Here is a 24,192-nt window from a genome sequence, read left to right on the forward strand (position 1 = left end):
GCTCCCACACCCAGGCTCTGAGCACCTGTGGTCAGCAGAGGCCCCTGGTCAGACGTGTAGCAGGAGTGAAAAATAAACTTTTGCTTTGTTAGGCCACTGAGATTGGGTGGGAACGGTTGAGGGGGTTGTTATCAGTGTACATACCTTAGTCCTGCCTGACTAGTAATACACTGATGAGAAGATCTCATAACCTGAATAAAATGAATGCAAATTAACTGAGCCCCATTTTTCTGTGCTGTGTTTGCTGATGGGTGGAAAAATATGAGTAGACCAAACCTACTCCTTAAGAGAGACATATACAGCACAAATCTTACTGGTTCTAAGAAAAAGTTCCCCTGATTCATTCCAGTGAATACATTTATATACCCCTCCCATTCTAAATGTAACATATTGAATCCACTTGTTTTTTAAAAGAATCATCTCAGTATAATTCTTCCTCCTTCCAAAGTATTATAATAATAAGCAGAAAATACCAAATGTCACTCAATTCATAGCAGAGATAAATTTCCCTCCCACCCTACGTGGGGAAAACTGTTTAGAACTGTGTAGGTAAAACACAAAGATCCCCCAAAAGTCTTCTTCTACGAGGCGGGTGTGACATTCAAAAGAAATGAAGGTTCAAGCTGATGTCTTCATTTGCAGCTAGAACCCTGCACCGACACTGGGGGAGCACTGGCGCAGAGGACTTGTTCTGCAGACTCTTCCCTTCCACCTCCACTGATCCGAGCCCTGGCAGGGAGCAGACATCCCACAGGCCTGACAGAGCAGTCCTACCAACTGGGCCCCAGTACAGCTCAGATTTCCATTGTGATAAATGGCTCTTTTCAGTGTCCTTCCCCCGTGACAGGAGAGGCACCACCCAATGGAAATCCCCCAGGGGGAGCATTCCAACTGGGGCCTGTGGTTCTGTCTGAGGGGAGCCAGTGAGGAGACTGGAGGTCCCCGTGCAGATGAATGCTTGGAGACGTATTTCCAAATTGGGCTGGAGGGGGCGGGGAGGTTCCTGGCTGATTGGCAAAATAGCTGTGTGAAAACAGGGAAGCTGTCAACGTTATGGGAGAAAAGCTATAATAACCCCTGTAACCTGGTTTGCAGCTCTCCTTTCAAACACAAGCAGCCTCAATAAATTGGTGCTGAGTGACTGAGAGAGAGGCTTGTGATCCTGGTCTCAGCTCTGACTCTAATAAACTATGTGACCTGGTCCAAGCCACCCCTGGGCCTCCATCACCTCAGCAGGGAACAGGTGCATCTAAGAAATGCATCCAGCAACTCGGTAGTCTCTACTTTTAGAGCAAAGCTCAAAACTGTATCTTTCCATAGCGGTGGGGGCTGAGTGGAGTCATTTCTCAGGAAATCGTATCGGCCAGTGATGGTCTGTTGGCAGGTTCTATTGTATGGACTGGTGTTCTCTGGTATCACATATGGAGTTTCAGTGAGCAAGGTTTGGGTCAGCACAGTTTCTCTCTAGAATCAGGGGTGACTGCTGGGCCATGTCAGCACCACATCAAGGGTTTAGGTAAATTCTGGGCTAGACCAGTAGCATCTGATTTATTTTGAGATTTCCCACAGCCATCCAAAGCCTATTCTAGAATGAATTCAAGTCCTCTTACAGGACTTAGCCTCATTTTTTTGGAGGAAAATTAAAAAAAAAACTTCTGGAAGCCTAATGATTATCAGAAGTAAAAAAATGTGTGTGTATGTGCATGCATGCTGTGTGTACACTCACGTGTGCAGGGTACCATGTGTGCCCACAGTATTGCCACTTGAGCGAGTGGTGGGCTGGGGGAGGTGGGCTTGGAGGATGGGAGCGTGCAGCAGAGCAGGAGCAACAAAATAAGGCAGCGTGCCCTGATTTCCCCAACTACACAGAGTCTGATGAGAAAGCCTACCAGCGCTGAGGGGCCCTCTAGGGTTAGGAGGTGGATGGCCTATTGAATTCCTCTGCTTATTTTCAGAGATATCCCAGGGAAGCTTTTCTCCGGCCCCTTGGGTACATACAGATATCCTCCGGAAGGACTTGAACTCCAGGTAGGTAAGGTGCTCGGAGAGCTCTTCTGGTTCCAGATGGTCAAAGAGCAGGGAGACTTTCCGTTTCTTGCTGGTGTTCGATTTTATCCTTTGAGTCAGTTTCCTGGACCAGTCACGGGCATTGCTTTTGTGGGTGAAAATGAAAGGGAGAAGACAGGGAAAAAGAATAAATCAAAATTGCTTTTTTTTTTTTTACATCTTTACTGGAGTATAATTGCTTTACAATGGTGTGCTAGTTTCTGCTTTATAACAAAGTGAATCAGTTATACATATACATATGTTCCCATCTCTCTTCCCTCTTGTGTCTCCCTCCCTCGCACCCTCCCTATCCCACCCCTCTAGGTTGTCACAAAGCACCGAGCTGATCTCCCTGTGCCATGCGGCTGCTTCCCACTAGCTATCTATTTTACGTTTGGTAGTGTATATATGTCCATGCCTCTCTCTCATTTTGTCACAGCTTACCCTTCCCCCTCCCCATATCCTCAAGTCCATTCTCTAGTAGGTCTGTTTCTTTATTCCTGTCTTACCCCTAGGCTCTTCATGACATTTTTTTTCTTAAATTCCATATATATGTGTTAACATGCAAATAAATCCATCAACGCTTCCCACAAGACTAAGCAAAGCACCATTACCTAACTTTCCTTGGTCAAAGCAATGCATTAACAGTTTCCCCACATCAGTTTTTCCTATGGGGGAGACTAGGAAGCTTTGATGGTTTTCCTTGAGCCTTCTGAACGTGCCATGGGAACTGGGTAAAATGCATTTGTCTTAAGTCTGTGGGAAGGACAGAGTCTCGGGCATTGTTCACAGTGTCCTGGCTCCTCTGTGTAGCCCTGGCAGGTCTGCTCTCTCCATGCCTTCTGTGTGTCTCATCTCATCTCATGAGGGTGATGGGGACTCTCTGTGGTTGGAGATCTCAAGGTAGTGGGGCAGTTTTCATGCCAGAAAAGCACAGAGAACCACAGAGAGGAGATGCCATGCTGGGGAATCATGTGTAGGAACAGGTGGTCACTCTGGGCAGACTTGTGGCATTTTCCTCAAATGGCCTCAGCCACTGAAATGACCAAGGAAGCCTAGCTAACCCTAGGGTTAGCCGCCCCCCACATTTTCTTGTAATCAATCCATGTGTTTCTTATTCAGTTTCAATTTCCTACACTAAGGAAGCAAAGAGAAAGGTAGCAGGTTGCAGATCTGTGTTTCCCAAACCTGTATTCCTGAGAACCTTGTCTCTTGACAGAAGGGTTCTGTGGTCAAATGAGTTTGGGAAATGCTACAAATTCTGCAGCCCCCTTAGCCAAAGAGCATATTACAGACTCTGAGATGCATTGCAAAAAGGAAGTTCAACTCTCTATTTCTCAAGTATAACTGGTCAGGCAATATCCCACTGACTAATTCCTAAAGAATATACCATGGAAAATATTGGTAGGAAAGGTCAGCTAGGGGAGTATTGGGATAAGGAAATGAGGGTTTGAGAACTGCCCTGGGCCCTGTGTGCTGCATTTAAAAAACGAAGACACTGTTACTGCAAAACCTTCTTTTACCTCTCAAGTTATTATAATTCTAAGCAAAGAAGTACAGAGAGTCCAACCTGCTATGTAGATTTAACTGGGACTCTGACATGTGATTTGGAAATCATTTCCACACGGCCACGGCACAGAGCACTGAGGGCTCTCACAGTCCAGATTCTGCTCTGCCATTAACTCAGCTAGCTGTGTGACCCCAGACAAGCAAGGCTTGCTGAGCCTCAGTTTCCCAGGACGTTGGATAAAATCATCTTGAAAATATGTTTCAGTCCTAGAATTCTATGTCCTAGGGATCTGTATTATTCTAAAACAAAGGGGCCACATTGTGAAAACCTTAGCATATGATGAGTGTACTCTCCTCTCCCCAGATTAGGACAGGCATTCATTTTTCCAGAGTGGGACCATCTCATAAATAAGAAATCCAAGGAATAATATGTAGTATTCCTGAGATCCTTTCCATCTCTGCATAGGTCTAAGTGTCTCTTGTAGAACTTTCTGGCCTACCGAATATGTTATAAACCCTTTGCTCGATCCATTTTCCAGCAGTCCCTTCCCCATTTATAAGTGCAGGGGCCCTCCAGGCATTAGCTGCTGAAGAGGCACCAATTTAGTCACCACACTTTCAGTTTCTTGGAATTTATATAGATTTTAGTCAATATCTGGCTACCTGATTTTTCACTGAGGCTTCTTTTTTCCTACTCTTGGATATGAGTCACGTACAGCGTTATCACCAGGGGGCTTCTCTGCTTTGATGCTACATGTCAAGCTTTTCTCTTTCATGAGGCCATCTGAACCTGCCTGAGGGCTTCTTGGGGTGGGTAGAGCAGACGTCACAGCGGGACGCAGAGCCTTGCTGAGCGGCCTGGGCTGTATTACAGGAGGGAGGTGGTTTCGAAAAAGGCGTCAAAACCACAACACTCACATTTGAGTTGTGTCAATCAGGCGGCAGTGCAGCTCCTCGCCGTTAGCTTTCACCAGTTCCTGAAACTCTTCCATAGTGCTTGCCAAGCTGGCATCCATTTTAAACATGATCCAGAATTCTGTTATCCAATACCTACACGGTGGGATTTAAAAAACACAAAAGCCAAAACTGAAGCCAAGGACTCACACTGTGGTGGGTTCTTCCCGCAAAAAGGAGTCAGAAAAAGACAGGGGCTGGTTTGTTCTATATTCCTGGGAATATAGAATCTATATTCTCTGTACAGAATATAAGGAGCTGGAGTGGGGGTGGGGGGAAGAGAAGAAAACCACCCACTGACAATACTCTGCGCTCCACATATTAAGTGCTATGCTATGATGAGGTGAATCATAATGAAAGAAGCCACTGCAAAGATTTAGGCACAGCCATGTGTATCAGAGAGAATGATAAATAAAACAATGGCAGACAAACCAAACGTCCAAAGATTGGACAATGCATCTGTAAATTACACTTTGTTATACCTCAGGATATTATATGGCCATTAAAAATAATGTTTACAAAAAGTTTTTAATGACTAGAGAAGATTCCTATGATTTAAAGTTAAGTGAAAAGTATAGGATACACAACTTTGTATGTATTTTGATCTCTACTATGTTAAAAAACCTACTTGGAAAGAGACAAGGGAAATATACCAAAATAGGTAGTTGGATATAAGTGATTATTACTATAGTTATATTCTTCTCCATATTTTCAAAGTGCTCTAACATGAGCTACATTACTTTTATACTTGGGAATAAAAACAAACAAAATAACCTTTCCCTTATGTCACTTGATACCAAAATGCTGTACGGTTGACAAAAACATTGGTATAAAATATTAAGCTCAGGCACATCAGAAAAAACTGACTATGCTCTTTGAGGAATTTCCAGTACTAACAATTGCCCTTTCTGGTCTGTCCAGAGGTGTTGTACAGATGGTCAGGAAGGGAAAGGCAGGGAGGACAAGGAAAGAGCTAGAGTTTCTGGCTCTTTCATTTCACCCCACTCCACAAAGTCCCCAATACATGCAGAAATGTTACCTTACAAAATAGCAGATCTTCAGGCAAAGTCCTGGTGAATTCTTTGCCAAGGCATCCTTATAGGTATGGCTGTGGTTAAGGGAAATGGAAGCCTCTGTTATAGAAACCAAACAACTTTTCATCTTTGGAAGTATTGCTAAAACTACCCTCCTCCAGCCTCGCAAATAGTTTCTTTTAATGTTTCTTCTCTCCCTAGCCATAGGATAAAACCAACTCAATCTGTGCAGCTGTATGCTTATGAAGGGCAAAGATGGTGACTTTAGCCCATGCTGAAGTCGCTTATAGAAGAAGGCCACAGAAGTAGGAAGTCAACAGCACAGCAATGCCCCCACACAGGTGACCTGTAAGAAGTAAAGAAGGGGCAAGTGACCTCTGCCCATGTCCAAGACTAGGAGTATGCTGGAGACAAGCTAAAAAGAAGAGCTTGTTCTTATCTTTTCAGCAACTGACAAAAAATCTGTGCACTGAATTAGAAGAAAGGGAAGGAATAAATATTCAGATATATTGTAATGATAATCAAGGCAATAATAGGAAAATGATAATATATGCCTAGAAAATGTCAGTAGATTGATCTTACAGGTTGTAATAGCAAGTCAGAAAAAGCCATGTGAATGATCCAAATACAACTGGAGAGCACACTAAGGATCAATATCATTTGAAATATTCCACGAGAATGATGCCATTCTAAGAACAAGAAAGAAGAGCAAAGTTCCACCAAGTTCACGCATCTCTAAAGACATATGGAAAGAATAAGTGTTTACTGTAAAGGTCATAGAAATGCAAAATCCAATCCAGTAAGGAACCTGGGTGGTCCTACCCTCTTCCATCAACATACTGAGGAATCAGGCTATGTGAGCTGTGTGCCCCGCAAGACACTGCCCTCTTTCTCCTCTAAAAACCATGTCAAATTAACCACAATCCAGGGCTCCGTGAATTTCAGCAGGGCCCCTGAGAGGAATCCACTGAGCAGCCAGCAGATGTCTCAATTAACTGGGGCTGTGCAGTCTTCTTTCAGTAGCTATGCATATTTTAACCCTTGGAAAACTCAGACTTAAATATAGCAAAGTAAAAAACAGTCCAAATCATATTACTGATTTTTTTATTAGGAAGGGATCTATGCCTTTTAAATCTTATATACCTGTAATGTTTAAGAGCATATTAGAATGAGAGTCTTGAAACTTCAATCTGGAATATACAATTAAGGGCTTTACACTTGTGATTTTAAATTCAAATCTTACTAAGTTTATGCATAGCTTTGGAACATCTAAGGTAATGTTAGTTTTACTGCTTATAATTTTAATTTACTGAAGTTATAAAAACTATTTAAAATTCAGAAAAGCCTCTGAAGTATTTAAAAAATCTAAAATATAAGATTTAAAATTACAAGTACATACCTATCAATAATTACTTTATATGTAAATGGATGAAATGCTTCAATCAAAAGACATGGAGTGGCTGAATGGATACAAAACCAAGATCCATATGTATGCTGCCTACAAGAGATGCACTTCAGATCTAAACAGTTAAGACTCTTCAAGAAAAAAAAATAGGAGAGGGCCCAAATCAATAAAATCAGAAATAAAAAAGAAGTTACAATCAATACCACAGAAATACAAAAGAACGTAAGAGATGACTACAACCAGTTACATGCCAATAAAATGGACAACCTAGAAGAAAGGTACAAATTCCTAGACATGTACAATCTTCCAAGACTGAGCTGGGAAGAAATAGAAGATATGAGCAGATCAATTACCAATAACAAAATTGAATCAGTAATTAAAAAAAAAAAAACTCGCAGCAAACAGAAGTCCAGGACCAGATGGCTTCACAGGTGAATTTTACCAAACATTTAGAAGAGTAAACAGCTATCAAACTATTTTAAAAAACTGCAGAAGAAGGAACACTTCCTAACTCATTCTACGAGGCCAGCATCACCCTGATACTAAAACCAGTCAAAGATATCACAAAAAAAGAAAATTACAGGCTAATATCAGTGATAAAAATATGATGAACATAGATTCAAAAATTCTCAACAAAATATTAGCAAACCAAATACAACAATATATTAAAAGAATTATACACCATGATCAAGTGGAATTTATCCAATGAATGCAAGGGTAGTTCAATATCCACAAATCAGTCAGTGGCATATACCTCATTGACAAATTGAAGAATATAATATATAAATAAAGAATAAAAACCATATGATCATCTCAATAGATACAGAAAAAGGATTTGAGAAAATTCAACAATTTATGATTAAAAAAAACTTTCCATGAAGATGTATAGAGGGAACATACCTCAACATAGTAAAGGCCATATATTATAAGCGCACAGCTAACATCATACTCAATGGTGAAAACTGAAAGAATTTCTTCTACGATCAGGAACAAGACAAGGATGCCCACTCTCACCACTTTTATTCCTAGCCAGAGCAACCAGACAAGAAAAAGAAATGAATCCAAATTGGAAAGGAAGAAGTAAAACTGTTACTGTTTGAAGATGACATGATACTATACATAGAAAATCCTAAATATACCACCAAAATACTACCAGAGTTCATCAAAATTCAGTAAAGTTGCAGAGTACAAAATTAATATATAAAAATCTGTTGCATTTCTATATACTAACAAGGAACTATCAGAAAGAGAAATTAAGAAAACAATCCCATTTAAATCACACTGAAAAGGATAGAATATCCAGGAATAAATCCAACTATGTAAGTAAAAGACCCACAGTCAGAAAACTTTAAGACACTGATGAAAAAATTTGAAGATGACAGAACAGATGGAAAGATATACCATATTCATGGATTAGAAGAATATTGTTAAAATGACCATACTACCCAAGGCAACCTACAGATTCAATGCAATCCTATCAGAACACCAATGGCATTTTTCACAGAACTAAAACAAATAATTCTAAAATTCTATGGAAAGAAAAGTCCCCAAATAGCAAAACAATCTTGAGAAAGAAGAACAGAGCTGGAGGTATCACACTCCCAGACTTCAGACTATACTACAAAGCTACAGTCATCAAAACTGTATGGTACCGGCACAAAAACAAACAAGTAGATCAATGGAACAGAATAAAGAGCCCAGAAATTAACCCACAAGCTTATGGTTAATTAATCTAAAACAAAGGAGGCAAGAATATACAATGGAGAAAAGACAGTCTCTTAAATAAATGGTATTGTGGAAACTGGACAGTTACATGCAAAAGAATCAAACTGGACTATGCTGGACACTATGCAAACTGGACACTATGCACAAAAATGAATTCAAAACTGATTACGAACTTAAATGTAAGACCTGAAATCACAAAACTTATAGAAGAAAACATAGCTATATGATCTTTGACATCAGTCTTCATAACATTGTTTTTGGATATGTCTCCTCAGGCAAGGGAAACAAAAGCGAAAATAAACAAATGGGACTAGAGCTTCCCTGATGGCACAGTGGTTAAGAATTCGCCTGCCAGTGCAGGGTCACAGGTTCGAGCCCTGGGCTGGGGAGATCCCACATGCTGCAGAGCAACTAAGCCTGTGCGCCACAACTACTGAGCCTGCACTCTAGAGCCCATGAGCCACAACTACTGAGTCCGCATACCACAACTACTGAAGTCTGCGCACCTAGAGCCCATGCTCCGCAACAAGAGAAGCCACTGTAATAAGAAGCCTGCACACCGCAATGAAGAGTAGCCCCCGCTTGCCGCAACTAGAGAAAGCCTGTGCACAGCCAAAAATAAATAACTAAATAAATTTATTAAAAAAAAACAAATGGGACTATATCAAACTAAAGCTTTTGCACAGTGAAGGAAAAGAAACCACCAACAAAATGAAAAGGCCACCTACTAAATGGTGAAGATATTTGCAGATGATATATCCAATAAGGGGTTAATATCCAAAACATACAAAGAACTCATACAACTCAACATCAAGAAAACTAACCTGATTAAAAAACTGGCAGAGGATCTGCATATACATTTTCCCCAAGGAAGACAAATGGCCAAAAGCCACATGAGAAGATGCTCAACATTACTAATCATCAGGAAAATGCAAATTAAAACCACAACGAGATATCACCTCACACTTGTTAGAATGGCTGTTATCAAAAAGACAACAAATGGCAAGTGTTGGTGAAGATGTGGAGAAAACAGAACCCTTGCACACCGTTGCTGGGAACATAAATTGGTGCAGCCGCTATGGAAAGCAGTATGGAGGTTCCTCAAAAAATTAAAAATAGAACTACCATATGGTCCAGAATTTCCACTCCTGTGTATGTATCTGAAGAAAACAAAAACACTAATTAGAAGAGATATATGCAGCCACATGTTCAATGCAGCATTATTCACAATAGCTAAGATGTGGAAGCAACCTAAGTGTCCATCAAGAGACGAAAGTATAAAGAAGATGTGGTACATACACACACACACACACACACACACACACACACACACACACAGGAATATTACTCAGCCATAAAAGAGAATGAAATCTTGCCATTTGAGACAACATGGATAGACCCAGAGGGTACATGCTAAGTGAAATAAGTAAGACAGAGAAAGACAAATACTGTATGATTTTATTTATATGTGGAATGTAAAAAAACAAATGCACAAACATAACAAAACAGAGTTATAGGTATAGAGAACAAACAGGTGTTTGCCAGAGGGGAGGGAAGTAGGGGGAAGAAAGAAGTAAGTGAGGAAGATTAAGAGGTACAAACTTCCATTTGCAAAATAAATGAGACATGGGTAAGAAATGCACCGTATGGGGAATACAGTTAATAACTGTGTAATATCTTTGTAGGGTGACATATCCGTAACTAGACTTATTGTGGTGACCAGTTTGACATGTATAGACATATCAAATCACTGTTATGTAACAGAAACTAACATAGTGTTGTAGGTCAATTATACTTCAAAAACGGACAAAGAAACAACAAACATAGAAAAATAGATCAGATTTGTGGTTACCAGAGACAGGGGATGGGAAAAAGGGGGACTGTATGAAGGCAGTCAAAAGATACAAACTTATAAGATCAATAAGTACTAGGGGTGTAATGTACAACATGATAAAAATATAATTAACACTGCTTGACGTTATACATGAAAGTTGCTAAGAGGGAGAATTCTAAGTTCTCATCACAAGAAAAGAAATTTAAATTTCTTTAATTTTGTATCTATATGAGATGATAGATGTTCACAAAACTTATCATGAATCACGCTTCAAACCTTAAACTTACACAGTATTTTATGTCGGTTATATCTCAATAAAACTGGAAGAAGAAATAAAATTCATAATTATAGTTTAAAACCATTATTCCAATTAACCAAACATTTTTCAAGGTTCCTTAAAAGTGCTTGGTGGGACATTCTAGACTTATAAGAAGAACAGTAAGATTTGCAAGCTAAACTTGAACCCCTAAAGAAAAACTATGGCTGTGAAATTTGTACGTTTCATAAAATGACTTTAACTTAAAAAACCAAAATTTTGATAGATTTACTGTTATAAAATCTGTCCCTGAGAGCACCAAAATCGAACAGAAACACAAAACACAAAACCACACACACACACAACAAGAACAAAGGTAATCAATCCAAAAAATAAGCCCAGGCAACTGGCAAATTTCATGAACTGAATGGTTCCAATGCCTGCCTTTGGACATAAAAGGGAGGAGTGAGAATGATACGACTTTACATTTCTTTATACCACATGGGTAAGAAAATGCATCCCTTTGGTGCAAAGAGATTCAAGCGTAAGGTACATTCTAGATAAATACGTCTTAGAGTCTATATTTTTATTATCTGATCTAGTTGTTGAAATTTTTAACTTCTTCCTTATTAATGAGGAAGGCGCACACACACACAAAACCCCACTTTTCTTTTAAAACAACTGGGTGGACATAAGAATCAACATGGTGCCTTTCATCGTGGAGTTTATCTTCCTTCTGTTTGCTCCCTACCCTTCTCTTCACATGTCTGTTCCCCAGTGCACAGTGCCAGATGCCATCCAGGAGGGCAGAGCCTCCCAAGGTCGCAGAGCCCTTGTGCCACAGCAAGGCAGGCACTGCTTTCTCACGTGAGGAGATGAAGCAAACAGCAGCACACGCAGGCCAGTCATCAGGGGCTCAGGCATCTGCTGACCTGGGGTAATCGTCATTGTTTGCTGGAAGCTTCAGGCTCCACATCGTCATAGGCAGTGCTGTGGCCATGAAGTACCAGGACAGTTCTGGCTGTACTTCTCAGGCATCTGAACTATTCAAAGCATGTTGTTAAATTTTTTTTCTCTCTCTCTTTTTTAACAATGGAAAAACAGGAGACAAAAGGAAGCCATCCGAGCTTCTTTAACTGACAGGTAAAGGGAGCCACTCCAGTCTGGTATGTTGAGACGCTCACCGTGGAGGGGAAAGGGTTTCTGAGAGAGCTGAGGATAGAGCAGGAGGGGCACACTGGGCAGCCTGTGGAGGGCCATTTCCTGGCAACCGAGGATCTGCCGTTACCCTCTATTTGCAGAGGCTCTGGAGCATGGCCTGCCTGATTCGCTTCTCAGGAAAGTAACTGCAGAGGTGGATAAACGAGGGAGAGGGTGGCTGTGCAGATGAGAAGCCCAGGATGGGACGGAGGCTGGGGAGAGAGACTGTGAGGGCCCACACGAAGGCAGAGGCATGGGAATGGAGAGAAGAGAAAAGAGTCACTTCTGACGCAGGAACCCCGAGATTGGGTGACAGACTCTGTAGGAGGTGAAAGGCAGGGAGGACTATGAGTGCTTTGATGTTGCTGCTTTAAGACCATCAGATGGGCAGCAATTCCATGAACTGAAACTGAAAATACAGGTGTCAAAGCAGAACGCATAGTAGTAGTAGCTGAGGTGGTGAGTTAATGAGTTAAGTCTTAAGCATATTAAGATTGCAGTGTCTGCAGGACTAAGTGGTCCAAACGTTAAAAAAAAAAAAAAAAAAGGTTTGGGTTAGAGAAATATGGACTTGAAAGACCTCAGAGGAATGGTGGTGGAAATCCTGGTGGGAACTCACCCAGGGGAAATGCAGTGAGAAGAAACCAGGATGTTATCCCCATCTCGAGGGGGTACGCAAAGAAGAGGCTAGATGGAGAGGTGGAGGAGGGCAGCCCAGGAGGAGGGAGAGCCGGGAAGGTGCAGTTCCCGGGGCCCTGGAGAGGCAGGGGGTGTCAACAAGGCCTCTACACGGACATCGCTGTAAACAAGGGTGGAAACAAAAGCCACCAGGCTTGGCACCTAGGAGGTCACTGGTGACATCAGAGCAAAGTCTGAGTACAGGGGTGGAGGCCACAGTCAGGTTAAGGACCGAGTGGGAGTCGAGCGATGGGAGAGAGTGAGTGCGGACTATTTTAAGAAGTCTGTGCATCACATCTCTAACCCTATCGATGGAATGGAGGGGAGGCAGGGCTGAGAGTTCATTTTGAGGTTGAGGAGACTTGAATGGGCTTTAGGCTGAGGGGCAGGTGCCCCCGAAGAGGCAGGGTTTAAAAGGACAGGAGAGAGGGGAGATAACCCATAGAGAAAGATTCTGTGAGAGTGGGGGGGCGCGGGGAGGAAGAGGGCTCTGGTTCCACCGTGGGGGCAGGTACCCGGCGGGGCACCAAGACGGGCACCCCAGGTACAGCTCAGTCCTTAGAGCAACAAAATTTTTTCGGCGAGGAGTATTTAATCACTGACATTGTTTAGAATTGCTGGTACGTGGAGTTAATAAAAAGTAGACCAACTCTGAGTCTGTCTGACTATGGTTTTAAAATTCTCTGCAGACCAGACATCCAATTACTACCTGCACCTCTCATCAGGTGGACCCCTCCCAAGGTTGCACCCTTGGAATGCCACTGAAAACACCTCCTCTGAGATGAGAGGTAAAGGTTTCTGAGTCACTTTAGAGAAGAGATTCAGTCTTTACGGCTTTTATGTTTTTTTCTGTGTGCCATGAGATGAAAAGGGATGGCTGAGGAGAGTGGTAAAGGATTAGAACAGCTACAAAGCATGACTCAGTGCCAGGGACCTGGGCTTCGAGGTGCTAAACAGTCTCAGCCCACCTACAGCCCACAGCGTCATCAGTCATCAGGGAGAGGGAGTAGGCAGCCGTTTTCTCCACCCAACTCCATTCACACCCCCAAAAGAAGGTTAGAATCCAGCAGAGTTTGCTTGGCACGTAGCCAGTGCCTCTGCGTGAAGCAAAAAGGCACCAGCAGACTCTCCAGATGCTCTGGCACCAGGAAGCTCTCTTCAGAACCTGGGGAAGGCTGAAGAAATGGACAGGAAAGCCAGAATGCAGTTTATCACTTGAGTCACGCTTGCACCCTTGTCATTTTGCACGGGATGAATATGAATTTTGATTAATCTACAGGAAAAGTATTTTTCACTAGCAAGAACTAACAAAGAAGACTGTGTTTGCATGTTGATTTCTTTGGCCTCTTCCCAGAGCAATCAGCATCAATAACATTGCCTCGCCCAACAAAAGATACACATACATACATATGCGTACATACATGTGTACACACACACATGCACACAGACACGCACACCAGTTCCTGAAAGGACGTATGAACCCATTAACCACTCAGGGTTATGCCAAACCAACCAAAGTGAAAGCATCCTTCAAATTTCAAGATATTGCTGAATGAATCCCATTTGGGGACCACCAGGCACTGTGCTAAAGGATATAGAGTGATAATTTTTTGGAGCAGTTCAGCAGAGGAAATGAGAATTCGGTGCATGGTCAGCATGACTTGCAACAGTTGGTTACTTCGACACAGGTTTCCGTCTGCATCTGAAAACATAAAGAGCAGCTTCTGAGTGAGGCCCCAGAGAGGAATCAGTTACCTGGTGGGACACCTGCCAGCCCCCCATCACTCCCAGTGGAAGATCAGAGTGCGGGCTCTGCAGGCCCAGCGCCCCGCCCCCACTGACTCTGGCACCACACATCCATCCCTCCGTTCTTTGCTTCTCTTTCTTTGCTTCTCTTTATCCTCCGGCTGCAACCTCCCCACCCCCAAGTGTCCATTCTGAGGCTCATTAACCACGTTGCCGGAAAGGTGGTAGAATCGTGGGGAAAGGATAACATTTGCACTGGTACATGTGAGTCTCTGTTGAAAGCAGAAGCAGATCCAGGTTTTGTGATGCTTGAAAGGCATATAACGGGGGAGGGAGGAAGTCCTTTCTGGGGTCAGAGGGAAAAAAGTTATAGTCTTAACAGATGACAGTTAAAATACCTTATTCTTGCAAGTTTTACAAAAACATATAACCATATGAATACATTTCTAGGGCTGCCCCATGGCCTTGGAAGGGGGCTCATGCAAACGAGGGGCCCTGAAATGTAAGCTTCCCTAGTTTTACAGGCAATGTGCTCTGGATGGCAATAAAGGAGGAAGACTATGGGCAAACATGACTTTTGGAGATTATGGGTGGGTTACAAGTACCCATGATGATTTGTATCAAAGATCATGGTTAGCTCCTTACTTGGGTTTTCCAAATCCTGCTGGTACCACATAACAAGATGCATTCCATACAATGGCATTGGGTGCAAAGATTCCCCCTGGAGTGCTTTTCAAAATCTTTTAACATTTACGGCATGAAGTGTTAGGGGCTGTGTTGGTTATTCACTGCAGATCTAGTCTCTGTCCTTCACCATGGACTGCATCACCAGGCTCCTTGCTAGCCAGCTTCCAGTTGGGTTCAGCCATTGGGATGCATTGGCAAGAGATGGGAGGAGAGAGAAGTAGGTATTTCTTTCTCCTTCCCTCTCTGCTTGGCACTACTTCCCTGTAGCTACAGGTCTCTTCAATGAGTGATCACGCTGCTTGGTTCATCTTTGAGGGCTCTAGCTCTCACTGGGATCTAATACTATATACTAATCTCCCTTGACCCTTTGCTCCTGAGGGTGGTAATGACTTCTGGCTGTTGATAGTCTCTGGGTGCAGCATCTCTTTTTTTTTTGCGGTACGTGGGCCTCTCACTGTTGTGGCCTCTCCCGTTGCGGAGCACAGGCTCCGGATGCGCAGGCTCAGCGGCCATGGCTCACGGGCCCAGCTGCTCCGTGGCATGTGGGATCCTCCCGGACCGGGGCACGAACCCACGTCCCCTGCATCGGCAGGCGGACTCTCAACCACTGTGCCACCAGGGAAGCCCTGGGTGCAGTATCTCTTAATTCTACTCTCATCTCTGTAAGTAGTCCGCCATCATTAAAGTGTCTTCATTTAAACAAACCATGTGAATTCTGTTCCCTACTGGGAACTTGAATGATTCAGGGGAAAATAACAAATGAAATAATATACATGAATTCTTTTATCATTTGCTAGCTCTTTAAAGCACATTATACAAAAGGGGTTATCATTTTCATTCCTTCCAAGTATACCAAATGGTAAATGAAGGACATAGTGCATTTGGGCTCAGGATTCAGAAGTTCTGGCTCACTCGCAAATAATGAGTTAAAGTCATAGTTCATTGAGAAAATATAAGCAAACGTGACAAGATCACTCACCTTCCCACCGCCAAATCCATCAATTTACCCGCATTCTATTACTCTTACTGCCTGCCTTCCTCTATTACCATGGAAGGCACTTCACAGGTCAATGCTTCCACTGAGCTCTGGGTCTCCTTTTTCTCAAGGACACTGACACTGTCTTTGTCCAAGTTCTCTCCTCCAGTATCAACTTTCCTCTTTCTCTCTCCTGGTTTACTTCCACTGGCATTTAAGCACACCCCAAAATCTCCTATTCAAAATGAAACGAAATAAAACAAAACCTGAAACTCTAGGCACCTCTCCATTCTGTTCCCCTTTTCAGCAAAACCTCAGTCATCAATTTCTCATCTCCCATTCCCTTTCATCCATACCATTTTTGACTCCTACCTCTCTTATTCCACAAAATCTTTTATTTTCAAGGTCTCCAATCTTTTATTTTCAAGGTCCACATTGCCAAATCCAAGGGTTCATGCCTCTGTCCTCATCTTACTTTATGACTTGAGTTGCATTCAACCTAACCCAACCCAAGCTGACAACTCTCTCCTCCTTCCTGGAGCACTTTCTTCGCTTGGCTTCCACAACATCACACTCTCTCAGCTTCCCTCTCCAGCTCTTGTTCTGTCTCCTCTTCCTTTGCTGAGCTTTTAAATGTTACTGTGCTCTGTGGCTTAGTCCTCCCACTTCTTTTTTTTTCTAACAATTTTTAAAGTCTAAAACTTTTTAAGTTTTAAATTTAAAAAATTTAATTTCTTTCTTCTAGGTAGGGGAATTCATCTAGTCCTTTGGCGAAAATACCACTGATATGCTCACAACTGCCCAACAGACATCTTCAGCCCCGAGTACCAAATTCGTATGTCCCACATCCTACTTGGCGAATCCACGTAGATGTGTAATTTCTGACTTAACTCATCCAAACAAAATTCATGACCTCTCCATCCCCTAATTCACTTCTCCTCCATTTTTCCTCATCTCAGGAAATGGTACCACCAGCCACCCTCTCAGTTACCCAAACAAAAAACCTAGGGGTCATCCTTCATTTCTCACTTTTCCTCGCATCCAATACATTAGCAAGTCTTGATTCTAGTTTCAAAATATGCCTCAAACCTCTCCCTGTTTCCCCATCCTTGCCATCATGCTAGTTGTAGCCATTACCACGATGACCTAATTGACCTCCCTGTTTTCACTCTTATCCACTCACCCACAAACTGCTCTTCACACAGCAGCCAGGAGTGAGCTCCTAAAACCCATAAATCAGGTCATGTGCTTAATACGCTTCAATGGGTTTCATTATACTTGTAATAAAACATGGACTCCTTGCTACAGCCAACAGAGCTCTACATGTTCTGGCCCGTTAGTCTCCCACTTCATTTCATACCATATTACTCCTCTCTATACCACTGTTTATCTCGAACCCTCCAAGCTTATTGCTACTTTGCATTTGTTATTTTCGTCAGTGTGGCCTTTCTTCCCTTGGCCCATTCATGTCATTTATGTCTCAGTTTCAGCATCACATCCTCAGAAAGGTCTTCCTTAAACTACTTAAGGTAGCCATGATCCTGCCTGAGTTTCTTCACAACACTTACCAGTGATCTGAAGTTATCTTTTTTTATTTGATTTTTATTTTCTGAGTCTCTGCTAGAATATAAGCTTCATGAGACCTGACCTTGTCTGTTTTTTCCACAACCATATCTCCAGGGTCTAGAACAGTGCTGATACATGACAGTTACTCATTAAACACTTCTTGAGTAAATGAGTGAACTACACCAATTAGGAGACCCCTTAACTTTTCATGTATCTTTGGATATTGAGTTTGCTTTTTTCATTAGCTATTTCATTAATGATATATAATATACACACATTTTCTTTTTGGCCACAGTTTATAAAAGAAACAAAGTTACAATTTGATACATCATTTTTTTTTTTTTTTTGCGGTACGCGGGCCTCTCACTGTTGTGGCCTCTCCCGTTGCAGAGCACAGGCTCCAAACGCACAGGCTCAGCGGCCATGGCTCACGGGCCCAGCCGCTCCGCGGCATGTGGGATCTTCCTGGATCGGGGCACGAACCCGTGTCCCCTGCCTCGGCAGGCGGACTCTCAACCACTGCGCCACCAGGGAAGCCCGATACATCATTTTTAAGAAGTATTCATCTAGCCTGTTATAGTTTTATAAATCTTTCATTACTTATTCTAAGCTTACACTCTGGTGAGGTGGGGTTAGTACTGCTATCTGTTTCCTGGCCCACATAATTTCTGTAATATTTATCTCCTGCCACAAAAATTCTGCAGAACAGAACACCCCAAAGTTCAGTGACTGAAAACAGTAATCTCTTTTTTTTTTCCTCAAGAGTCTTAAGTTGGCTAGGGGTTGGCTGATATAGGTTGGGCTTTGCTAGGGCTCCTATCCTACATGCCCCCCCGCAACTTCCCTGGACCAGTGGGCTAGCCAGTGTATGCTCTTCTCATGGTGACGGCAGGGTGCTGTAGGGCAGCTGGAAATATCCAAGGCCTCTTAGGCCTAGGCTTAGAACTGGCATGCTGTCACTTCTGCTTTATTCTGTTGGCCAAAGAAAGTCACTGCTGAATCTCAAGTCAAAGGGCAGGAACCTCAAAGTCATATGGAAAAGATCACTGACACAGAGAAGGTAAAATTGGGCAAGGGGGCAATAACGCAATCAAATCTACCACAATTATACGGATGTAAGTTTTCAAGTCAGCATCCGACAATATAGTTTTTATAATGCACCTTTCCTCACAGAATTATATAGTAGTGCTCCTATTCCTGTACATTATGGTACAAAGCAGGAGAAACTGAAATATATTTGTAGGGTATGCATTAGAATGTTCCTGGAGTTATGGACACAGTCGCAGACTTTTTCAGTATGAATAGAATCTAAGACGTGCTATCTCAATTGTTCTTTGTGGCTGGCTAGCATCCTTCCATGGATGCTCATATATTAGGGAAAGGGGCTTAGCAGTATCCTGGGTGAGATGAAAACCAAGTCACATATAGAAAGATTCAAGGACCCAAATAGGTTTACCATGGAGAAGACTCAGTAGAGATATTAAAATTATCTTCAAATATTTGTAATGTTAACTGTGGGAGAATGTTTAGACTTGTTCTGTGGGGCCACAAATGGCAGAACCAGAGAGGATGAATAGAAAAAGTTATGGGAAAGAGAACTGGGCACAACACGTGGCATAAAATTCTAACCATTAAGCCTGCCCAACAACGGAAGCATTTGCATCACAGACCTCTGTATTCAAGAGGAGGCTGGGGAGGGACACTTAATTCAATTATTGTAATTGGCACTGCACCTATTATTTACTGAAGTCCTACTCAATACCAGGGGCTATGCTCAGCACTTTGATGTTATTTCTAATTCTCACAACACCTCAGCAGTGGTGTATGCAGATTTCTGTGGTATTAATACTCCCACTGTGGCCGATTCCAAGCCACCAATATGAAGTCAGACGGTGGAGATGGGAGGAGATGCTTGCAGTCAGCTCTCAGCACCACGCTGCCGCTCTCATCCACGGACCCGGGGTCGGAAGGGCGGTGCCTGCTCAGCTTCCGTCCCACCTGGCACCTCGTTCCCAGGTGCTCCCAGACCCACTTTCCTCCTCACCTCACTCCTGCTCTCATGCCCTCTGGGCCTTGCCTGGTGACTGCTGACCAGTTAACCCTGATGAGCACACTCCTCAGGGAGGAGGGGAGGACGCATGGGTGGATCCTCACAGATGTATGCATAGCAACAGCCACTTCTTGGAGTACTTGGTGCTCTAACCCAAGGAAGAACATTTTTTTTTTTTTGTGTGTGTGGTACGCGGGCCTCTCACTGTTGTGGCCTCTCCCGTTGCGGAGCACAGGCTCTGGACGCGCAGGCTCAGCGGCCATGGCTCACGGGCCCAGCCGCTCCGCGGCACATGGGAACCTCCCTGACCGGGGCACGAACCCACGTCACCTGCATCGGCAGGCGGACTCTCAACCACTGCGCCACCAGGGAAGCCCCAAGGAAGAACATTTTAACGTAGGGTGAGAATTCGGGAGAAGGGAAGCTCCCAGCCCTCATAAATCTAAGCCCCGCTCTGGTTCCCTCTGGGATAACCTGGTATATCATACCCAGACCCATGGCGGGGGGCCTGCCACGTGAGTGAGAAAATGGAGGTCTAGTTGGAGTATTCTGTTCCTTGGCACGGCACACTGTCCAGAAGCTCTGAATATCTTGGTTACAATTAGCTTTTAATTACTTATTTGCACTGGCTGGGGGACACCATGACCTGGACAACATGCAGTCTCAGTTTAACCGTGAGCTGCAATTTCAAACTTCTGCAACAGGCCTTTAAGCAGCGTCTTACCCAAGTGGGTTAGGGCTGGGCAGACTCACCTCTTCTCTCTGAGGGTGCTGACAGCCAAAGCCAGGGACACAGAGAATAGAAAAATCGACCCCTACATAAAGGGGATTTGGTCTAATCAGGCTTCTCTCAACTCCTGTCCCAGAGAGGCTGACCTGGAGGCACTTAGTGAAGGAAAGGAACTGCATTTGCTCCCGTTGTGCTATTGGATTTATTCACCATCCTGCTGGGCCAGTGTGGTGGGGTGGGAGGTGGGGCAGGCATTCAAGTTGCCCGGCATCTAGATACACACAAGCGTGCATGCGCACAAAATGTGCGCGTGCACACACAGCTGTCCTTGAAGCCCCAGCAGCTGGAGAGCCACTGCTCTCCCTGGACGGGAACACCTGGGAGCAAGACTTTGTTTTCACAGCACTGAGGCTCAACGGACAGAATGACCTGGGCTGAGCACCCGAGTTGTACAGCTCTGCTAGCAGCTGGCACCGTGGGCACAATTTTAAAGAGGAGGACACTGAGGTGTGTGCATTGGCCATGGTCTAGGGCTGGTGAGTGGAAGGTCCTGGACAGGATTGGCCCTCTGGCCCCCAGCCCAGGGCTCCTTCCTTGGCATCTACCTCTCCTCGGGGGATTGCTGGGAGGTGAGCGGGGTAAGGCCTAGGTATACTGGGAAGAGCTCTGACTTCCAGCCGTGCATGCTACAAGGCTCAACCTCTTACACCCGTATCTCTTTTTCTCCCCAAAAAGCCCTACACCCACATACCAACCCTGCCCTTCTCACTGCAGTCACGGTACAGACTAAAAATCTTCCTGGAGACCCGAACCCTTAAACCCACCACTTCTCATGACATCAACACAAAGGCTGTTACTGGCACCATTTAGCTAGGACGACTAGACCCCAGAGAGCCTGTGGCCACGTGAGTGAAAACACCAGTGCCCTGAGAGCTCACAGCCCCCTGAGTGGCCCACCTCCCCCTCTTCCTGCAACAGAATCTCCACTCCCTCAGCCAAACCAGACGGCAATGGGGACGGTCCTCCCCGTGCACGGCTTTGCTTCCGAAGCATGAAGCTCTATGTAAAGGATGACCTGGATTTTTTGGATGAGCGACTGCAATCTATAAATGTCTAGTCATGCACACGAATTGCTTAAAGTGAAAACGAGCTCTCAGCTCTGCCGCCTCTGCTGAGCAAGGCCGTGGCCTTCCTTGGGGACCGCAGCCTCCATCCGGACCTGTCACGTCTCAAGAATCAGAGGTCTGAGAAGTCGTGAGGGAAGCTGTCCTCTTCAGTTCTGCAAATTGGACACAGTCCTGAGTGTGGAGGTCATGGGGCTGGGCCGGCACTAAAAGACAAGGGGCGGGAGGAGGCGTGACAGGTGTGGGGTAGGCCCGGTGATGGAGTCTGCGACCCAGTGACGGACTCCGCGACCCGGTGACGGACTCTGTGACCCGGTGACGGACTCTGCGACCCGGTGATGGACTCTGGGACGAAGCCATGACCTCAAATTCTAAGAGCCGTTGTTGGAAGGCGGCACCAACTGAACACACTGGGCAGGTGGCCGCTTCTCCGGGGCCCATCTAAGTCCCTGGGAACAATCGAATTGTCCAGCTGGGTAGAGAAGCTGTGATTTGAGTCCTTGGTGAGCTGCTGTCAATGCAGCCTACTTGGCTCACACAGTGACCATCCCCTGCACAGCACCACAAGAATGTGCCCAGCGTGGGGCGGACAGGCAGCGGGGGCCGCGGCTCAGCTTCCCGAGGACATAGAGAGCTGCCCGCAGGTGGCTGGAGGGAGGCCAGCGGACCCAAGACAAAGACACAACACAACAGGGAAGGGAATCTGGGGCAGCCCTCCCTCTGCTCTCTCCTTGCTTGCTGGAGCGCGTTCCTATCGCTTCAATCTTGTCTGTTAAATCCTGGGCCTTTTTTTGTGTATTTGTTGACAGGCTGGATAGGTATTAAGAGCAGCTCAGGGAACTTTCCAAACACTGACCTAGTGAAATAACACGAGGCCTGTCTGAGACTTACTGGTTAGCCACGAACTCAGCCTTCTTCAGAAAGTTTTTCTCAATATTGATTTGATCCTAACAGACCTAGACGCCTAGATAATCTCGTTCCGGTGCACAATAGGGCTGAAGCAATTGGTGTACGTTGCCATAAAATGGCACTGCCCCCAACACTGTCTCACCACAAACTGTGCTTTCACCATACAAACTGTCCTTGGTTCATAATTCTCTGCAATGAACAGGCCTGGACAAAAAACATCATCACACCATCATGTATGGTAAAAGGACCAAGTAAAATCTTTTGTAATCAGACAGAAGTTATTCTGAAAGCCTCCTCGCCCCTTCTTTGGTTGTAGCTAGGATTAGATTACCTTTGATTAAATACAGAGAAACGCTTAGTAAACTGGGAAGCACTGTCACAGTGGTGAACTGTTCTTATTTCTCTTGCTGGATTTGGAACACTATTTTGCTCCTGCTAGGCTTTGGTTATTCCAGAGTGGAACAATGGTTTTTCATGAAATACTTCATTAAAACCACAACTCAAAGAGGGGCTGTCCACGCTGGTCTGTCACACTGCCCATGCCAGTGAGACCAGATGTGGTTTCCTGCAAGCGTGGTTCCAATCCACGGCAGAGTCAGTAGGGGCCTTCCAAACTTCTTTCCAGTTCTAGGTTCTAAGTGCAACGCACCCCTCGGGCCCTCAAGACAGAAGGATTTCTTAGGGTTTACTGAGGTGCTAGAGAGAAATCTGCATGAGGACCCAGGAATGACTCTGAAAGAGAGAACTTCACAGGTGGGTGAGGAATCTCTTATTAACTGAAGGAAAGAAAAAACTGCCCTCTACTCAGGAGCCGAGAGCCAAATAAGAAGGGGCTTCAAAACGGCTCAAGTCATGAACTGGTGCTGTGTCACCATCTTACAGAAATAGCCAAAATGCAACTGAAACTCACAAAGTGGATACCAATCGGAAGATGGGAAGGCTGGGAGCACTATTTTGGTGTTCTGCCGGAGGAAATAGAGCATCTGACCGGAACAAGTGAACTACATTCAAAGTCCAGCCTGACTTTCTCTCCCTCTCCCACTGGCAGTCTCTGTTGCTCTCCTGCTGTTAAACATACATGGAGTGCAGTACCAGGCCCTGTTCCAAGAGGGTCTTCACATGTATTAACTCTACGAGGTAGGTGGTATTGTCATGATACATGAAGAAACCGAGGTTAAAAAGGGGGTAAGGCAGGGCTTCCCTGGTGGCGCAGTGGTTGGGGGTCCGCCTGCCGATGCAGGGGACACAGGTTCGTGCCCCGGTCCGGGAAGATCCCACATGCCACGGAGCGGCTGGGCCCGTGAGCCATGGCAGCTGAGCCTGCGCGTCTGGAGCCTGTGCTCCGCAACGGGAGAGGCCACAACAGTGAGAGGCCTGTGTACCGCAAAGAAAAAAAAAGGGGGGGGGGAAGGCAACGTGCCCAAGTTTAGCTAGTAAATGGCAGTCCTGGGATCTGAACCCAGGCTACCGAGCCCTGGGATAGCTCTGTCATTTCCGTGCTCATTTGCAGAATAAAAGCTTGACAATATCTTGCCTCCATCCCTCCCAGCAGAGAGATAATCAGGAGATCAGTCAAGATAAGGAAAGCACTTTGATATCTTTTGGGGAGAGCAAGGTCCTGCACTAAGTCCAGACCACTGTGATAACTGCTTGACTGGTGGGTCCCAAATATCCAGGCTGCCTGACAGTACAGTAGTCACGTAGCACACGAAACCTCGCGCCACTGCTGAAGTACTAACAACATGCATTTATTAGGGCCTTCT

General features: G+C 44.5%; 1 protein-coding gene across 1 annotated transcript in view; it reads right to left on the bottom strand.

The window, feature by feature from the left end:
- RASGRP1 (RAS guanyl releasing protein 1) overlaps positions 1-24,192 on the bottom strand; it is a 79,110-nt gene that overhangs the window by 25,941 nt on the left and 28,977 nt on the right. The window contains exons 3-6 of the mRNA XM_060098287.1: positions 14,238-14,343; positions 5,549-5,611; positions 4,474-4,605; positions 1,999-2,152 (exon numbers count right to left, since the gene is read on the bottom strand). Coding sequence (XP_059954270.1) covers positions 1,999-2,152; positions 4,474-4,605; positions 5,549-5,611; positions 14,238-14,343 — 455 coding nt within the window. The remainder of the gene's footprint in view (positions 1-1,998; positions 2,153-4,473; positions 4,606-5,548; positions 5,612-14,237; positions 14,344-24,192) is intronic.

This window comes from Mesoplodon densirostris, chromosome 4 (assembly GCF_025265405.1).
Source record: "Mesoplodon densirostris isolate mMesDen1 chromosome 4, mMesDen1 primary haplotype, whole genome shotgun sequence".
In the NCBI taxonomy this organism is placed as follows: domain Eukaryota; kingdom Metazoa; phylum Chordata; class Mammalia; order Artiodactyla; family Ziphiidae; genus Mesoplodon; species Mesoplodon densirostris.